The sequence below is a fragment of the Callorhinus ursinus genome, unplaced genomic scaffold (genome assembly GCF_003265705.2).
Source record: "Callorhinus ursinus isolate GAN/ISIS: 27379988/994484 unplaced genomic scaffold, GSC_fseal_2.0 scaffold48, whole genome shotgun sequence".
Taxonomy (NCBI): domain Eukaryota; kingdom Metazoa; phylum Chordata; class Mammalia; order Carnivora; family Otariidae; genus Callorhinus; species Callorhinus ursinus.
Window position 1 is genome coordinate 3,300,332 of NW_027397110.1, and position 14,257 is coordinate 3,314,588.

The 14,257-nt window shown below is 52.2% G+C and overlaps 2 protein-coding genes across 3 annotated transcripts in view; one reads left to right on the forward strand and one right to left on the reverse strand.

Annotated features, from left to right (window-relative positions):
* Nucleotides 1–20: 20 nt before the first annotated feature.
* Nucleotides 21–4,728, forward strand: CDPF1 (cysteine rich DPF motif domain containing 1). The gene is made up of 3 exons (XM_025881843.2): nt 21–336; nt 1,452–1,563; nt 3,717–4,728. The coding sequence occupies exons 1-3, from the start codon at nt 224–226 to the stop codon at nt 3,861–3,863; spliced, it is 372 nt and encodes a 123-aa protein (XP_025737628.1). The 5' UTR covers nt 21–223; the 3' UTR covers nt 3,864–4,728.
* Nucleotides 4,729–5,495: 767 nt separating this feature from the next.
* Nucleotides 5,496–14,257, reverse strand: part of PPARA (peroxisome proliferator activated receptor alpha) — a 67,931-nt gene continuing 59,169 nt past the window's right edge. For both annotated transcript variants that reach the window (XM_025881975.2, XM_073882622.1), the window contains exon 8: nt 5,496–12,325. In XM_025881975.2, coding sequence (XP_025737760.1) covers nt 12,078–12,325 — 248 coding nt within the window. In that variant the 3' untranslated portion in view covers nt 5,496–12,077. The remainder of the gene's footprint in view (nt 12,326–14,257) is intronic.

Genomic DNA, 14,257 nt, shown 5'->3' on the forward strand with positions numbered 1-14,257 from the left:
GGGTGGGTGGTAGGTGGGTGGGTACAGTAGATCCTCTGACTCCCGAGAGCCCCACGCGAGGGAGAACCGTGGAGGCAGCCGGCGGGACGCTCCGGAAGTGGCGCCTGGGGAAAGCAGCGGGGGCCAAGCCAGGCGGCGCGCGGCCAGGCAGCGTGTGCGTTGGAGGCTTGGAGACGTGCGTGGCTCTTGGTGCTGAAGGTGCCGCGTCTCTTGAGCTTTGCAGATGGAGGGGGCGGCAGAGCGCCGTCCCCTGGGTGTGTTCACGTGCCAGCTCTGTGCCCTGACAGCGCCATACAGCTATGTGGGACAGAAGCCCCCTGACACCCACGCTGTCATGTGAGTACCCCGCACTTTTTGGGCTCCTGGCCCAAGAGGCCGCTGGCTGAGCTGCTTGGCTCGTGCCAAGCCTGAGTCTGACATGGGGCCTGGGCGTAGTCTTTTAGGCCCATCCCTCCCCAGGCTCTGGACGCTGCAGGAGTGACCTGCGGAGGCACAGGGCAAGGCTCAAGGGCCTTCTGGCTCCTCCAGGACCTCCAAGCCCCTTCCTCCCCACTCAACCCAGAGACCAACACCTGCTCCGGCTGTGAGGCAGAAGCCCTGTGGCTCTGGCTGGAGCAGCTCAACATCTGGAAATAAAAGGCCCCGTGGCAGCCTCCTCATTTGGGGCTGCGCCTTGTTGCCGTTCCTCCTGGTTCCTGTGGATGTACTTTCTTAGTGGGAAGCCTGCCTGCCCTCTTGCGCTGAGGGAAGTGGGTCCTAAGGACCAACTGCTCATGAATCTGCCCGGAACCGACCTTGAGTAGAGCCAGTGGGTTCTGGAGCTTGACTCTTGACCTTTAACTTGTCCTCCGTTGAATGCCATATCGTGGGGAACCTGACCAGTACATTGCTCGCCCAGCATGTTACTCACATGGGATATAGGTGGCAGGGGCCAAGGCTTTCTCGTGGTTGGGTTCCTCTGCTGACCAGGAACACCATCATCACGGACCCCTGTTGGTCTCCTTTGATGTGCAGGGTGAGGCCAGCACCTTACGCAGGGTGTAAGGCGCCCTGGTTCTCCCTGCATGGTGGGAGCACGGCTTGGGAGTGGGTGTCACCGTGCTAGGACTGTAGGGAAGGGCTTAGAGAGCGCAGACGAACCTTGTGCTTCCTGCCCCCATCCCAGCGGGGCAGGTGGTGGTCTGGGGCCTTGCATCGCAGCAGTTGGGGAGGAGTGGTTCTCCCCACCCCGCTGTTAGAGCTGAGAGCAGCTCTGATTTCAGTTCCAGCCTCTCCCCGATTGCTTGCCTTTCTGTTCCTACTCGGTGGCACAAGGAGGACCAGCCCCTCCTCCCATGAACCCACCCAGGTGTGCGGGGGGCCCGGGGGAGGTCCCTTCCATGCAGCTTCCGAGCTTCCATTAGTAGAAGTTCAGGCCGTTCTGACCTCTGGTGTCACTTACTGTCCTGCAGCCTCCTGGAGGAGAGTTACGTCATGAAGGATCCGTTCACCTCACACAAGGACAGATTCCTGGTCCTCGGCTCAAAGTGCAGTTTATGCAGCCGGCTGGTGTGCGTGGGCCCGGTGGGTAAGCTGCGTGGGCTGGGGCCGCCTCCCCGCCCTCTCTCCCTCCCTCCCTGTGGCTGGGACCCCACACATGATCGTGGGAAAGGTGACCTGTGAGCCTTCCCCGAGGATGGCATGAGCGTCAGCCTCTCTTTGTGGCAGTGATCCTAGGGGCCCTCTCAGTCACATGGTGGGGGGCCCGGGGATTCTTGGAGGCCAGCTGGTCCACCTCATTACGGATGGGTGGACCAGCCAACAGAGGGGAGCAGACAGGCAGAGGGGCGAGCTGGGGTCAGCCAGAGGGTCTCAGTGTTGGCTGCGGAGTGGGTGCTGACAGTTCTCCCCCTCCCAGCCATGCCGACGGCCATTGTGCTTCTCTCCATGGGACGGTGACCTTCTTCCTGTTGTTCTTGGAGGGACCTTCCGGAGGAAGGAACTGTGCTTTCTTGAGCATTAGCTGTGGGTCGGGCCCTGTGCTCGGGGCCTGTTTTCCCAGTGTAGTTTCCTTCAATCCTGCCCCAGGCCTCGCTGTGCAGAGCAGTATTGCCCCCATCTGATAGGTGAGGACACGGTTGAGGAGGCTGAGCGGGTCCAGGCCACCAGGTTAGTGAGCCTCTCGTTGGACAGCGCAGGGGTGAGTGGAGGTGGGGCTGTGTGGCTGAAGCGCGGCCCCTGTAACCCGAGCCCTGCAGCAGGACAGTGGTCCCTGGGCATTCTGCTCGGGGGCAGGGTACAGGCCAGAGTGCTGCATCACAGACTGGGTTTAAACGTCAGCCTCTGTCCCCGAACGGTCAGGGTGATGAGATTTGACGGGGTGTGACGAAGCCTTAGCAAGGCAGAGGCCTGCATTCGAGGACATGGGACGGCTGGTGAGGACCCAGCAGGAGAGAAGCAGTTGGGAAATGAAGACTGGAAAGGGGGGCTGGGCACGGGGGAGGGGAGAGGCCTTTAAATGCCACACGTACACATTTGGGCTGCACTTGGTGAGCAGAGGAGAGGGTGCTCCATATGGTATCCGAGAGCTCCAGTGTTCTTGGAGGAAGTGCTCGGTTGGTGGCGAGTCCCCCCTCTTACACGGGAACAGATCTCTTCCGACAACCGCAGGAAGGACAGCCTTGTCTTAGCTGAGGCGCACTCTGAGCTGCTGGAACAGAGACCCCCTAAATACGGTGGCCTGATCACGACAGTCTTCAGTTACTTTTTGTATGTGTAAGGAGTCCAGAGCAGGTGGTGCCACTGCCATTCTCAAAACACAGCATCCTCTGGGTCCGCAGTAGCTGCCTCAGCTCCCACCATCATACCTACGCTCCTGTCCGCCGGAAGAGACAGGGAGCACATGCCTGTTCCTTCAAGGGGCACAACCAGGAGGCGGCACAGAGCTGCCAGTGACACAGACCCAGTCCTGTGGCCACACCCCGTTGCAGAAGGGGCTGGGCAAGTAGTCTTTGGACAGGCCCCTGGGCAGCGAGTCTCAGGAGTTGAGTGGCAAAGGATGGGCACAGGGGAGAATGGCCGCGGTTGGACAGATCTGACCTCCCACGCAGACCGGCCACTCACCAGTGGCCTTTTTGGTCTGTGGGGCTGTGCCCAGCACCGGTGGTCACCAAGCCCCTGTCACACTGCTGTGATAACCAGCAGGGGGAGGGATCTAGAATCTCTGACAGTTGAGGTGTGGCCCCGGCTCTAGCTTTTCATTGTTTCCATGTCCCCCGTGATGGAGCATGGCAGTCCCCGGAGTCTTTCCACGCCATCCGGGCTCTCTCACCCGGGTTGACCCGGGCCTGCATTGCCTTGTTCTCTCTGACACCTTCGCCCATCTCACTGGGTGATTCCCACATGCTCAGAATCCCCTGATACCCCACTGCCTGCAGGGGCTGGCACGGGTCTCTTGCCTACCTGCTCTCTCCTCCCTGGCGGCCCTCCCTTGTGTCTTTTTCTCTTAGGTGATGACCGCATTCTCGGAGGAGGCTGGCCGGCCCTGGGCCCTGCCCTCCCTCATGCTGTTCTGGCCCTGGCCAGCCCCTGCCAACACGACCCCCCAGCTGCCCCTGCCTATAGCACCCTCCCCTCCCCACTGCCGCCCTGTACGGGGTGAAGGACTGGCCTCTGGGAGAAGCTGCACCCCCCGCTCTGTGGTACTTAGCCCCCATCTTTCCCCCATTCTCTTTCAGGAATGCAGTTTATTCTACTCCAAGAGGTTTTGCCTCCCCTGTGTCCAGGAAAACATGGATGCCTTCCCTCAGGAAATCCGGCAAGACTTGGAGAAAAGGAAAGCTCCATCAAAGAGGCCAGCCAGCCAGCCTAGCTCTCGGACATGAGTGCGGCCAGGCGCCAGGTTGGCATCAGCACCTAGCACAGAGCTTCTGGGCTGGCAGAGCACCTGCAGCCTGGGTCAGGGATGGGGCTGAGCTGGGACCTGTCGTGCCCTGCCTTGCTCCGGGGCAGGTGGGAGCCGCGTGTGCAGCTGGAACGGGCTGGGGCCCAGCCTGCAGCAGGAAGGTGATCGGGAGTCAGGCAGAGAAAGCACTCAAAAGGCAGACCTCGGACCAGATATCCTGCAGACGTAACCCTGTCCAGAGCCTCCTTGATGCTGAGACTGCAGGGCAGGAACTGAGAAATGGCTCAGAACTGGCACAAAGGGAAGCTGAGGCTGGGCCTGCGGGCCCTTTTGCTCTATTCCTGGACCTGGGGCTCTAGGCCTTCCTGCAGGGTCATCCCCTGGCTCCTGCTTATACACGGCCAGACGTGGAAGGCTCTTTGTGCCCTTTGCACGATTCATCGGATCCAGGAATTGCCTCCAGGTGACATGCTACTCTGCCTGGCCCTGAGGACACAGGAGTGAAGGGACAAAGCCCACTGTCCTGGTCTAGTGTGAGGAGGCCCTCTGGTCACGCTGGGGGGTCATGCTTTCCGTGCTTATGCGGAGGCAGGACGGCTAGGGTGGGGACTCCTGTCTTCCCCATCCTAGGGAGTGAGTGCTCATGTGGTGAAGATGTCACTTGTTGGGACGGTTCACAGGGAGGTGACCTGTGGGAAGGTGCCTGAGGTGTGTGGGGAGCTGCAGGCGTGATTGGGGGGCCTGGGGGCAGTGGAATTTTACTTCACATCCTTGTGCTTGGAAAAAATGTTTTAAATCTTGACCATGTGTTAGATCCATAATTAAATACCCAAAGAACCAGTTAATTTTTTGAAAAGTAATCCTTCCCTGGAAACATTTGCGAGGCAGATGTTCTCCTTGGCATCCTGGATCTGGCTTGGGTTGGGGGCTGGGGTGTTGCCACGTGCAGCCTCTTCCATCCTGTCCGGCCTGTGGACTCCAGCTCTGGCCCCTATAGGCCTGGTCCCATTCCAAGGTAGAGCAGTGCTCTTCCCATGCCTTCCCTCTCCTCACGCAGGGGCTCACAGCTGGAGGTGCTGTCTTGCCCCTCTCCACGGGGGACCCCGCACCAGCCCTGCAGGCTACTGTAGGCGGCCCTGGGGCACTCCTCCCCCACGGACACCCCTCCCGCGGGCTCCCCTGCCCCCGTGGCCCCCACCTTCGCCGTGGGGGACACACTGAACGGCTCGTTGGCCTCTGTCTGCTGGCTCTCAGGGCCGGAGCGGCTCTGTCTTCACCTGTAACTACTGGGAGGCCAGCTGACGCTGCCCCCGGGGCTGGGGTCGGGGGGCAGACATGCATTTGAGGAAAGAATGAAGAAAGAGCTTTTATTGGCTGATGGGCGCACTGGGTTTTATTTTCAGATGCTTCCCCTGCATCACATTACTTTAGACGAAGGGCTGTCATTTGGGGGCCACATTGTCCTAGGTCCATTCGAACCGAAGGACAGAAGGACCAGAGGGGAAGACCCCTGGGGAGTGGGGCGGGGGCTGCCTGGGCTGAGGGCAGACGCTCTAGCCGGGGATTTTCAAGCCAAAAGTTCATCTCACGGCATCACTCAGAACTCACCAACCAATTTTAAAAAATAGTTTTATTTTTTAAAACCATTAAGGCAACACTGTACCCTGAAATTAACTCCTGACATTCATCAGTCTTACAGTAGGACATTCCAAACCTGTACATTCCCATAAATTCAGGATATTAAAATATGTGATCAATTCAATCTCCTAGCAGGAAACAGAATAAGACCGAAGATTTTTTTTAAAAAATTAAAGTTATAGTCATTTTTTAATTGCTTGGAACCGCTATCGGTTAATGTGACTCGGAAGATTCCATTTGCTCTTCTGTGCACGCCCCTGCTCCCTGAGGCCCTGGATGGATGCCCCCTCCCAGACCCAGAGAGAGAACCCCAGAACCTGCTTGCTCTAAAAGATCTGCTTTGGAACTGCTCCTGTTTAGTATGAAGACAAGGGGTCTGTCAGCTCCTGAATACTTGGAGAGTATAAGGCACCAGAGTGGTAACAAACACACCAAGAAACCAAGCTCAGTCTTGCTTTGGAAATCTGCATCCATCTGATGTTCTGACACGTGTCAGTCAGACACTCTCGGTGCCATGGCCCTGTGGACATCAAGAAGTTCTGCTGAGATACTGTGAACGACCCACGGGAGCCTCACGGGGTCTGTGGTTTCTGTTGTATGCTTCGGGCTGGGCCATCTGGGGGCTGCCAGAGAACCACCGGTGCAAAATATGCCACCCGAAGATTTTGGATTGCCTGAGTGCTTTGGTAATAACCCACAGGTAATAACTCCGTGAAGAAGAGACTGTGACCCACAACCCAGGAATAGTTCAGGTCTTTAGCAGGTCACTGCTGGGAGCAGTTAGTGACTCCGGACCTGGGTCTCTGGCCCCCTTGCCAGAAGAGACGGTGAAGACAGACTTGCTTGTGCTCGCATGTGACTCATGACGAAGGTAACAAAAAGCTGTGTGTGTGTGCACATGTATGTGCAACTGTACGTCACTTATATTCCAGCATCCTTTGTGTTTCCAGTAGGTTCCATGAGCCAGGCTACTAAGAGTATATGTCAACTAATACTGATTTCAAAAGATTCCAAATCTTTGTTATTAGATGCACGATTGTAAGTTAGTAAAATACACTAAAATTTTTCTTAAACTTGAATCACAGTATTTAAGATATAGATATTAACATAGTTCATTTTACCATGCAGTGTAGGAAAAATGACAAACACAATGACTGTGACCTTACTGGAAAGGGTACTGAGTGGTATTCATCTATTGTGAGGTACTCTTTTTTTTTTTCCTTTGTTTTTTTTTAGGCCTGAAAAAAAGAACAGATATCTGTGCTTTTAAAAAGAAAAGATAGTTTCCAAAAGTGAATGATTTTACTTTGGAAAGATTGGTCACTCACTTGTCTTCAGGGCCCGAACCTTGACCTTCCTGCCCTGAGGAGGCCATGCTGAGGCCGGAGGACCCCCTGGGGCCAAGAGCCCTCACCTCCGGGCTCATGGTGGAGGGCGGGTCCCTGCACTGGTCTCCACGGTGCCCCAGTTTGTAGGATTAGCAAAGTTTAGATGTTGGGTGTGGGGAGAAGGGTTAGGGAGGAGGAGCCTAGTATATTCCCTTCTCCGGAGAAGCACTTGGGGAAGTACTTCACATTTGACCCAAACTAGCAAACATATTTTAAATAAAAAAAAAAACCTGATCCAGGTGTTAACCCTATCTCTGATGTTAAAAAAAAAAAAAGTTTCTTAGTTTTTTTGTTTTGTTTTTTTTTTGGCAAATAATGAACAGCTAGGGGGGGCCACTGGAGTCCTTGACGTTCTCCATTGCTTCAGTCAAGATGTGACATTGAACATGGGTGCAGTTTGGTCTGCTCTGTTGGGCAAGGAATTCCAAAAGGATGTGGCTATATGTATTTCAGCTGGGCCACATTATATGGGCCCCCGTCCCCCCCACCCCCGTTTTCCCGAGGTGGGGCAGTACACGGTGACACTGGTCTTTGTCTCAGACTGAAATGTCCAGAAGCAAATGGTCTGCTGAGAGCCCCATGCTAGACCTGAGAAGGTGTCCCAGGCCTCAGGCTGCTAGCCTCTCAGTTGCTGTCTGGATATGTGGGCCACACCCACAGCCTTTATGAGTCTCACTCCACAAAAACAGCATAATGGAAAGAATTCTGCAGTTCTTTAAACTAATGCATGAGGATTCATTGTCTTTTCAACTTTCAGTATCACCTCTAATTTGCATTGTGGTTTCCAGAGAAATGTAATGGATCTCCTCTATCCTGAGTCAGAGGAAGTTTCACTGCCTTTATTCTTAACTCTGGTGTGTGTCACAGGCTGGGGGTCAATGACCATTTTCCTGAATTCTATTAAAATGGCACATATATATATATCCCAGCAAAAAATGTAGACTCAACCTTTGGAGCCTGGCAAGAATCCTTAATCCCAGGGGGAACCCTATAAATCAGCTTGGACCAAGAGTTAAGAGAAGCTGGGCCACTTTTTTTTTAAAAGGAGAAGAACAAGTACAGAGAGCCTGGCTTTGGAGTCACCCGGTGCCGGGCTGTGCCAGTGCTATAAAGACTGGGTACGTGGGAAAAAAATTCCACGGACACTTGTTAATAAGCCGTAAGCCCTCGGTGGCTGGCACCGATCGTAGTTGGTGACTTCCACAGAGTGGGATGTCCTCGCTGTCCTGAATGGACACACTGCTGTGGACTTAAAAGACAGGCTTTAAGTGACACCCCAAGGAACACCTGCAGTGCAGGTTGGTCAAAACAGTGTACCCCTCTTGAAACAGGCATTTGCAAGACATTCCAGAGATGGGTGTGGCCACTGGGTCGAGACAGAAACAACCAAACAAAAGACCACCCTCCATCATGTATGCAGTGGCTAGGTATCAAATGTGCTTGGTGCTGCTGTGGCTTGAAGAAGGAAGCGCGAGGAAGGAAGTGCCCAGAGGCAGCAAGGAGGCCCAGATGCGCCCCACTAAGTCGGCCTGGAGGCATCTGCTTCCAGCTTCATCTGGCAGGGACTCTCCCTGAGCAGGCTGCCTCGGCCAGCAGGTGCAGCGGAGGAGCAGGGGAGGCCCTCCACAGGGCGGGTCACCGGGGCCGGTGACTGTTCCCACTTCCAGACCTGGGTCATGCTCCAACTCACCCAAACTGGGGGCAGCAACTTCTGCACATGTGTGTCTTGGAGGCTCAACCAAAGTGCCTTTAAGAAGTCACATGACCTTCTGCCTCTCAGTGTGCAATCAAAGGTGTTTAACTTCTGAATCTTATTCATAAATGATCTGACTATAGATGCTCCAAAAGGACCCCTAGTGTTTCGTGTACCTTAATTTTAACTGTGCCTTTTGATGTATCATATTGAGGTAGCTGTTATGCTGTAGATTTGGGGAAACAGTAGTTGCTAAATTAATAGTTTACTTATCGCACATTAAACAAAGGATTTTACTTGAGCCTTGAGCTTCTGCTCAGATCTTAGGATGCTGCCCTGTCTCTGGAACCCCCACATGATCCTTGAGGTTGTTCGTTGCCTTAGAGTTTCAGATGGCCCAGTGTAAGAAATGCATCCAAAATGCAGAAGGATACATGCTTGCTCTTAAAATGAAGAGTCCCTTTAAAACAAGGATAGCTCTCACAAGCATTCCTGAATGCACCACGCACCAAGGTTCTTCTCCTGGACTTCACATTCTTATTGACATATGTACACCTACTCTTCGGGGAGATGCTTGGAGTGCATCTCATCCGAGAGTTATAGGAAGGCCACGGAAACTCGAGAGCAAGGCGGGAAGAAAGGAGCGGCTCACTGGCGCTTTGATGATTCCCAAACTGTCCCTGCCTCTCGCTCGTGCTGATGCAGTTGCCAGCGTACTGGTTTTGATGATGCTGGGCTTCCCCAAGATGGCCACTGGTGTGTGCAGACCTCAAGGTGGCAGGGGCAGGATTCTGCGTGTGGGACACCCAGCTGGAAATGCCCGGGAGGACGAAGGGGAGGGACCCTGTGGGACTGGGGAGAGAGGGCCAGGCTGGCTCCTGAGCTGGAGCTGCCTGCTGGGTTCAGGACTCGTTCCTTGTCAGTCCTGCAGACAAAGGCTGTTTGTAATTTTGTGGTCTCTGAGGCATTTGGGACTTGTGGCTACAAACAGTGACTTGCTGAAGGGCATCAGGGTGGTGGTGAGGGGAAGCTGCACCACCTGCCGAGTTCCCCAGCAGAGGAGGGGCTCCGTGCTCTGGTCTGAGGCTTCTCGAACCTGTTCTGTCATATCTACCCCACTTCATGCTGACGTCTGCTGAAGTGCAGCAGGCAGTAAATGCGCTTTAACAAGCCTTTACTGGAAACGCGACAGTATTCTGAACTGGTGAATGATCTGTCCGTATCTGACTATCGGTGGTCTGAGAAATCTTTGACTAGATGGCCCAAACATTCTGCTTGGCAGTCAGTGACTGTTACTTAAAATGAACGGGAATCTGTGATTTTCTTCCCATCCGTACCAGTGAACGAATTCAAGTGACTTTCGAGCTGTGCTCTCTGCATCCTCCTTCGTGGCCTCACCGGGAACATCGCTGGGAGTCCAGCCGGGCCCCAAGAGAGCCAAAGGCTAACACTAGCACTACAGAACCCGTGACTTTGGTGGCAGAATGCATGAAACAAGGAGCTTTTTAAAAATAAGTTTTATGAAAACAGAACCAGAGTGAGCGACTTTTCTGAAAGCCTGGGTCTTGAGGGTCCCTTTCTGAGGCCACATCCACAAATGGCATCTGCCTGGGACACCTGAGAAGAGAGGCCAGTGGTTGCCAGCGGCAACAAAGACGTGGCACCGGCCCGAGGGGGCCTTGTCTTAGGGAAGAACGCCCACGTGGACGTGCGTGCCCTCTGACTCTGGACGACCTCTGGACTGGTATCATTCATACGTGGAAATACTTTTATTTGCTTCCAACAGATCCTTTGATTGGATGTCTCAACAAAATAAAAATGAAAACTACCACTAAGGTTTAATTTTGAGGAGGATGTGCCCGTTTTCACGTTCACCTTTTCTAGTTGAAGCCTCACAGTTTTATCGTTCTCTCTCCTGTCGAATTTCCATGATGCTGACCTTGGGAACTTTATCAATTTCAATCCTAATCATTCTTCCAGAGCAAGTAGTAGCGACCTTCTAGAGCCATGTTTTCTAGAGACGGGGGCGGGGCGCCAAAGGCACAACCAGGTGCTACGAGCTGCCATGAGGCAGGGGGTCAGGCAGGGGCACGTGGCCAGTGAGCCCCCTGCGGAGGTGCCAGCTCTGGCAGGCTCAGGCCGGGGTGGCCTTGAGGGCGGGGCTGCTGTAAATCCCCTGCTGGGACATTTACGTACCACGGTGGACAGAAAGAGAGAATCTCTCCAGGTCCATATGCTCTGGACGAAAACCACTATCAACACCGCTTTCAGAACCAGACCGGGGTTGAGAAATGATCTTTGAGGCTGAAACAAATGTTTCAGATGTTGGGAAAGCCGCCTTCCCTATGTAATTGGAAAACTGCCCCACGAAGGACTCTGTGCCTGTCCCCCTCATTCTCTACGTGGTCCCTTGGGGCCCATGCTCCAAAGTCCTGTTCGCCTCACCTTCTACACCCTTGGGAGCAGCTACTACCACCGACAGTTAAAAAAATAAAGCTGCGTATTTTAAAAAGCAACACAGGAAAAGGCCAAGGAGCTGCCTTGACACATGGGGCCCAGAGGAACACTGACAAACAACTTGTCAGTTTGCCCCCGAAAACGCTATCATGGCCCCCAAACAATCTGACTCGGTTGGTTCCGATTTGATAGGAAACAGGTCAGAGGGATGGACAGCTGACATACATTCCGTTTGTCTTGCTCCTGCTGACTCCAGATGCCAGCTCGAAACAGGCAGAGCATCGAGTCCAGGGGGAGTCTTGAGATGCGGCTTTCTGGGATCTTCTACACAAACCTGGAAACAGGCCCTTCCGCCCTATTAAGTCACAACCACGAACACAATGAAAACCAACCGACTGCTGCGTTCGGATAGCTTATCAAAGAATCCTCTGAAATTTTAAATCCTATGATTAAGAAACAGCATGTTGTCTGTCTTCAAATTCAAGAAACAGAATCAGAGTCTTCCCAATAAATATTTTGCTGCTTTTTAAAAATACCTAACCTTTGGATTCATCTAGATTTACAGGATTATAAAAGTTAAAAAGTGCTGATTAGTTTTTAAAACGATAAGGGAGCGCAACAGTCAAAAGGCAGCAAAAGGCAAAGACAGACCACGGATTTCGAGGTCACCAGTTAATTCAGCGCTATGTTACTCATGTGATATCGAGAAATCTGCATTGATTAACATCAGGTGAGTTAAAATCAGACCGCTGGGCATCATTCCCCTTAATTTTCTAAGAACTGCCTATCAGCTACCTGTCACCAGCATTTTAATACTTCACACGTTCTCAGAAGTACTGGTGTGAAAAAGAAGGAAATGTGGTCTAGGGTTCCGGTTACCTAGGGCTCATCCATCCCATTCTCTGAGGTGAAAATGGTGGAATTTGTGCAAAGCCGACGTTGCTCCCGTTTCCCATCTGTAGTGCTGTTGACTTTAGAAGTCCTTGGCACGTGGCTTGTGTGTCTCACTTTCAAGCCCTCAGTACATGTCCCTGTAGATTTCTTGCAGCAGCGGGTGCAGGGCGGCGTCAGACTCCGTCTTTTTGATGACCTGCACGAGCTGCGCGTGCTCTGTGACGAGCTGCCGGAGGTCTGCCATTTTTTGAAGGAGTTTTGGGAAGAGGAAGGTGTTGTCTGGGTGGTTGGTCTGCAAGTGAAGTTTGAGCACGTGCACAATGCCCTCCTGCATTTTTTCAATGTGTCCCACGTTTAGAAGGCCAGGACGATCTATTCTCAAAAGAAAGAAGAGATGTTTGTGATAATCACTCCACTGACACCTCGTAACTGTTTATCGGTTGGGGAAACCAAACATTCTTATTTTATGTGGCCTTTCTTTCTTATTCCGCCTTTGACTCGGCTGGAAGACAGAACTCCATTCTTCCAAAGTCACTGGGCCTACTGGGCAGACAGGACAAATACTCGGTCCTAAATATTTGTGTACTACCTTACATCGACCAGCTGCCCTGCAGCATGGCCCTTTCATTTTGGGTTTATCTGATTACCACCGGTCAGGGGAAAAACCCCAAAACATTAGGAGTAACCATATATTCCAATGATGATTCAAACAACCAGTTTTGCATGATATGAAATGAAATACTTCTTCTTGAGTGAAAACCAGATATTTGGTTTCAAGTTTTCCATCACCATGTGAAGGAGTGTGATTGTGTTAGACTTGGTTTTGTGGTATAAAGCGCTGTGAGGGGTAGGAATGCTACAGTCTTCTGATACGAGCCGGCTGCATAGACTGGGGAACGGGACGTGCGTGGCAGGTGCTAGCTGCACAGGGTGCTGCCGAGCCCTAGGGAGGCCTGAGACCTGGTGCCGGCAGGTCAGCGAGCACACCACATGCCCTCCCTGGGGTAGCTCATCCGCAGGCACCAGCCCTCCCAGGACAGCCTGAGACCACGTGTCCTGCCTTGGGTCCAGAACACACCCTGTCCCTGTCCCTGTCCAATAGGCAGTGCTCTCTTTTAAGCCCCGTCCTTACTAGGATTGTTAAAAGTGTTGCTAAGGGTGTGGATTTTTTCATTGCTTTTTTTGGTTGTAAAATGAATATAATTACTCATTTTTTAAACAGATTAAAAAAAAAACCAGAAAGTGAATCCCCCTCATGAGGTTTAATGTGTATCACACCAGACCCTTTTCTATATATAGGATTGATACATGATTTTCTTTTGAGAGAGAGAAAGAGCCAGCATGGGGGGGAGGGGCAGAGGGAGAGAGAGAGAATCTGAAGCAGCTCCCCACTCGGTGTGGGGCCTGATACTGGGCTCGATCTCACAACCCTGAGTTCATGACCCGAGCCAACACCAAGAGTCAGAGGCTTAACTGACTGAGCCACCCAGGTGCCCCAGGATTGATATATGATTATAATTTCTTTTAGAAAACTGTGCTCCTACCACTCATAAGGGTGGTGCAGTTGCTTTTTACCCACAACACTACATCTTGAGCATATAAAGGACAAGGGTGGCTTACGTACAACTGTTCTGCATTCTACATTTTTTGCCAGAGCATAAGGACTCCCTCCACCTGACCGTGCGCAGCTGGATAGTTACAGGCACAGGCCTTGTGGGCCTTCCGGAGTCTGGGCGGCTGTGGCTAGCCTCAGCTCCACAAGTCCGCCAACTGTGGGGCATAGCACAGCTTCTAGCAGTTTGTGGTGGCGGTTGGTGGTCGCCTCATCGGTCTCCCCCAGGCTGGGTAAGGTCAGCTGAGTTTACAGTATACAGATGACCTTCTTCTACCAGGACAGGGTTATTTAAAGGAACAGGACACTGAGCCAAAATTCTGGGAGCTGCAGAGCCAGCTTCCCTGCAGAGAGGCCCAGATTTTCCTTCACTGGGATCCATTTCCTTTGGCAAAGCGAACTGCAAACACTGCCAGTTAGCTACTGATATTTTTCATTATGAAATAGAATAAATATATCAATAGTGAGATAAACTCTACTAACATCTGTATGGCATTTCATAGAATACTGTCTATGATATGGATATAATACTATAATAATAGAATTATATAACAATAATAATACACACCATATATTATGATTCTAATATGTATTAGATATTAGATATGCTAGATAAAATTATATTACCATTGCACCTAAAATATTTGATAGTTATACTTAGAAATAGAATATTATGTATGTAACATAATTAT

What these genes read in the sequence shown, in the direction of transcription:
- CDPF1 (XM_025881843.2), top strand. Translation starts at nt 224, where the DNA reads ATGGAGGGGGCGGCAGAGCGCCGTCCCCTGGGTGTGTTCACGTGCCAG. An exon ending in CCTGACACCCACGCTGTCAT is followed by an intron (nt 337 to 1,451) that starts GTGAGTACCCCG and finishes ACTGTCCTGCAG; the next exon opens with CCTCCTGGAGGAGAGTTACG. An exon ending in GGCTGGTGTGCGTGGGCCCG is followed by an intron (nt 1,564 to 3,716) that starts GTGGGTAAGCTG and finishes ATTCTCTTTCAG; the next exon opens with GAATGCAGTTTATTCTACTC.